Source organism: Furipterus horrens, unplaced genomic scaffold, assembly GCF_987537825.1.
Source record: "Furipterus horrens unplaced genomic scaffold, mFurHor1.1.pri manual_scaffold_4, whole genome shotgun sequence".
NCBI classification, from domain to species: Eukaryota; Metazoa; Chordata; class Mammalia; order Chiroptera; family Furipteridae; genus Furipterus; species Furipterus horrens.
The window spans coordinates 194,919,649-194,922,809 of record NW_028327174.1 but is presented as its reverse complement, the minus strand read 5'-3'; the positions used below and the strand labels follow the sequence as shown (position 1 = coordinate 194,922,809).

The 3,161-nt window shown below is 40.3% G+C and overlaps 1 protein-coding gene across 1 annotated transcript; it reads right to left on the bottom strand.

Annotated features, from left to right (window-relative positions):
* Positions 1-768: 768 nt before the first annotated feature.
* LOC150013677 (olfactory receptor 1J21-like) lies at positions 769-1,710 on the bottom strand. Its single transcript, XM_090275268.1, has one exon. The coding sequence runs from the start codon at positions 1,708-1,710 to the stop codon at positions 769-771; it is 942 nt and encodes a 313-aa protein (XP_090131394.1).
* Between the last annotated feature and the right edge of the window lie 1,451 nt (positions 1,711-3,161).

The following is a 3,161-nucleotide window of genomic DNA, read 5'->3' as shown; positions in this document are numbered from 1 at the left end:
TTCAGTATGTTGTCTTCTCATTCTGTTGATGGCTCCATACCCTGAAGGGCTGAACTCCCTTATCAGATCAGACTGATGAAAGCTGCTTTAAAATCTCTTGGTCACTACCATGCTTCACTCCCAATTGGTCATCCTAGGACACAGAGGGTTCCCACCAAGTTTGAGTTTAGCACCTGGGACCCCTACCAGTCCTTTTCTGACCATTTTCCTGACTTTTTATAGAAAAACATTTCATTTTGTGACCATGTCCATTCAGTTTAAGAAAAAGTGATACACCATCACTGTATAAACATAACTGAAGACAAAATCTGGGCAACTGATAAGAAACTAAAAACAAAAATAAAACTCAATTTTTAATTAATGTCACTCATAAAAATAAATTCTAAATAAATTAAAATTAAACATAAAGTCATGAAACTGCCAGCAGGAATTTTTTTTTTTTACCCACATAAAATTTGTAAACTATAAAAAATATAAAGCTGTGGCTGCATAAACATTTGTTTGTAGGACAAAGGATATCATATAAAAAATTTAAGAAGACATTGAGAAAAGGATAGTTGTGCAGGTATGTTTTTAATACACCTTTCACATGATTCTCAAATGAACAAGAGAACTAAACAGAGAAGAAACAAGTCCAAGCTGCAACAGAGAAGCATGGGTGCCACATCAAGATACACTATGAAGCAGCTATGCGGGAAGGAAAGGATGCTCACATTGCATGTGCAGGATGGAGCAGGTCTCATACCCAATGACTAGGGAAAACAGTGCTCATCCTGGGGAACTTGTTCCTCTTCTGAGTATATTCCCCAGAGCTCCTTTCATATCCCGATTCCTCAGGCTATAGATAAAGGGATTTAGCATGGGAGTGACCAGGGTGTACAGGACAGCCACAAGGACATCCTTGTGGTTGGAGTTGTTGGATGAAGGGAAAAAGTACAGCCCAATAATTGCTCCATAGTACAGCGACACCACAGAGAGGTGGGAGCCACACGTGGACAAGGCTTTGCAGATGCCCTTGGTGGAGGGCACTTTCAGGATGGTGGCCCCAATGTAGCCATAAGAAACCAGGATGCATATGAATGGCAGGGTAATGACCACCACCCCCACTGTGAGGATAAGCAGCTCATTGACTGTGGTATCTGAGCTGGACAGCTTAAGTAAGGCGGAGAGATCACAGAAGAAGTGCGGGACAATGTTGTCCCCACAAAAAGAGAGACGGGCCAGGAGAAGGGTATGCAAAAGGGCACTAGTGCAGGATTGGACCCAGGATGCAATTACTAGCAAAACACACAGGCTCTGACTCATGATGGTGGTATAGTGGAGGGGATGACAGATGGCCACGTATCTGTCATAGGCCATTGAGGTGAGGAGGAAGCTGTCAAGATCACCCCAGAATACAAAGAAATACACCTGGGAAATGCATCCGGCATATGAGATGGATTGATCCTGAGTATGCATATTCATGAGCATCTTTGGAGCTGTGACTGTTGAAAAAGAGATGTCAGTGAGGGCCAAGTGGCTGAGGAAGAAGTACATGGGCGTGTGCAGGTGAGGGTCCAGCCTGATGAGCAGGATGATGAGCAGGTTGCCCAGCACCGTGGTCAGGTACATGCCCAGGAACAGGGCAAAGAACACACCCCGCTGTCCTGGCCAGATGGGGAGCCCCAGGAGGAGGAACTCGGGCATGCAGCTCTGGTTCTCAGGCCTCATGGTCTTCTGTTTTTCTATAGATGAAAAAAGGTATGAAAATGTGAAAGAATATAAAATCATTATGACTACCACATAATAGAAACATGACAGTTAGTCAGTGTATGGATTTTAACCTGAATAGCTCATGCTTTTGCCCACTAATGGGCTAGTAATGGTCTGACATCAGGATATTTATTATATGTCCACCTAGAAACCAATGCAATTGCTTTTAGAGAAACCATGAAACATCAGAATGATGAACATATCAGATCAAGTTCAAGTATGAGGAGTCCAAGAGTTCATGATAGAAATCTGAGACTAGGAAATTAGGCTGCAAGTCTAGGTAACCAGTTATTAAAAACATTAACGGAGGCTCTCCAAGTCATCTTTTGTCCTTAAATTTCCCCATGCCTCTCACACATGCTTTGGCTTATTTCTAATATTTTTCTATTTCCAACAATTTTTTATTAATTACATTTTTCATATACCATGCTTTATTTCCACAGATTGGGTCAAGATAAGAACCCAGTGAACTGCTCTGGATCTCCCAGAAATCAGGATTTGGTAACTTGGTGGAAACATCATAAGTAACTGCTCAAGACGAGAGCATTGAGGACAGAAATCCATGTCAGTAACATAGATCTAGAGACATAATTTGTTACCTCGCCATCAGTCCTTCCTTTAAGAAAATTTCTTCCCACTCCTTAACATGTTCAGTCTAGCAACACCCTTTCCAAAGGAATTGTCAAGGAACATGGAGAAAAAGCCCGTTTCTCTTCTAAATTCCCACCTTATTCCCCCAGTTCTTACCAGAACGCTCTTATTCAAGTTCTCAGAACACCAGGAAATACTTGGGTTTTTCCAGTCATATCTTGGATCTGCCAAAGAATAAACTTTGTAAGTGTTCAGCATAGATTACCAAATTACACCTCCTTTTTTACAGTTCTAACCTAGGTTCTGTGCTAGTGATTCATAACTGGAATTTTTCTTGTCATATTCTAACATGTCTTATACATTGCCAATACTATCTTTTCTCTCTTTTTCTTTTTCAGGGCAACTAATCTTAGACTTGCCCATGTGAACACATAAGATAATAAGGAAAGAGAACAGGAGGGTCTATTTATTAAAAAATAGAATCCACATACTATATAAGCATTTATTAAATCTAAAGATTCTTCTCTTTGAGAGCTGAGAAAGTGTCTCACTGTAAGACTCATCATTTAAATATCTTGGGGGTTAACCAAAGTTTACATTATCTATCAATTCTTCCCATTTGACTGAACTTGTCTCTGAAATTTCTACATATTTCAGTCCATTATATCAAAAATCCTGTTAGTTTAATGTTGTTACCTGAAATGAATTGCACATTCAGTTTTCTAGTCATTCCCCATATTAATCATAATCAGTTTACCACAATGAAAGGGCTAACTAGCTGCCTGGTGAACATTTTGGTTGTCTCCAATGTGTTTCTA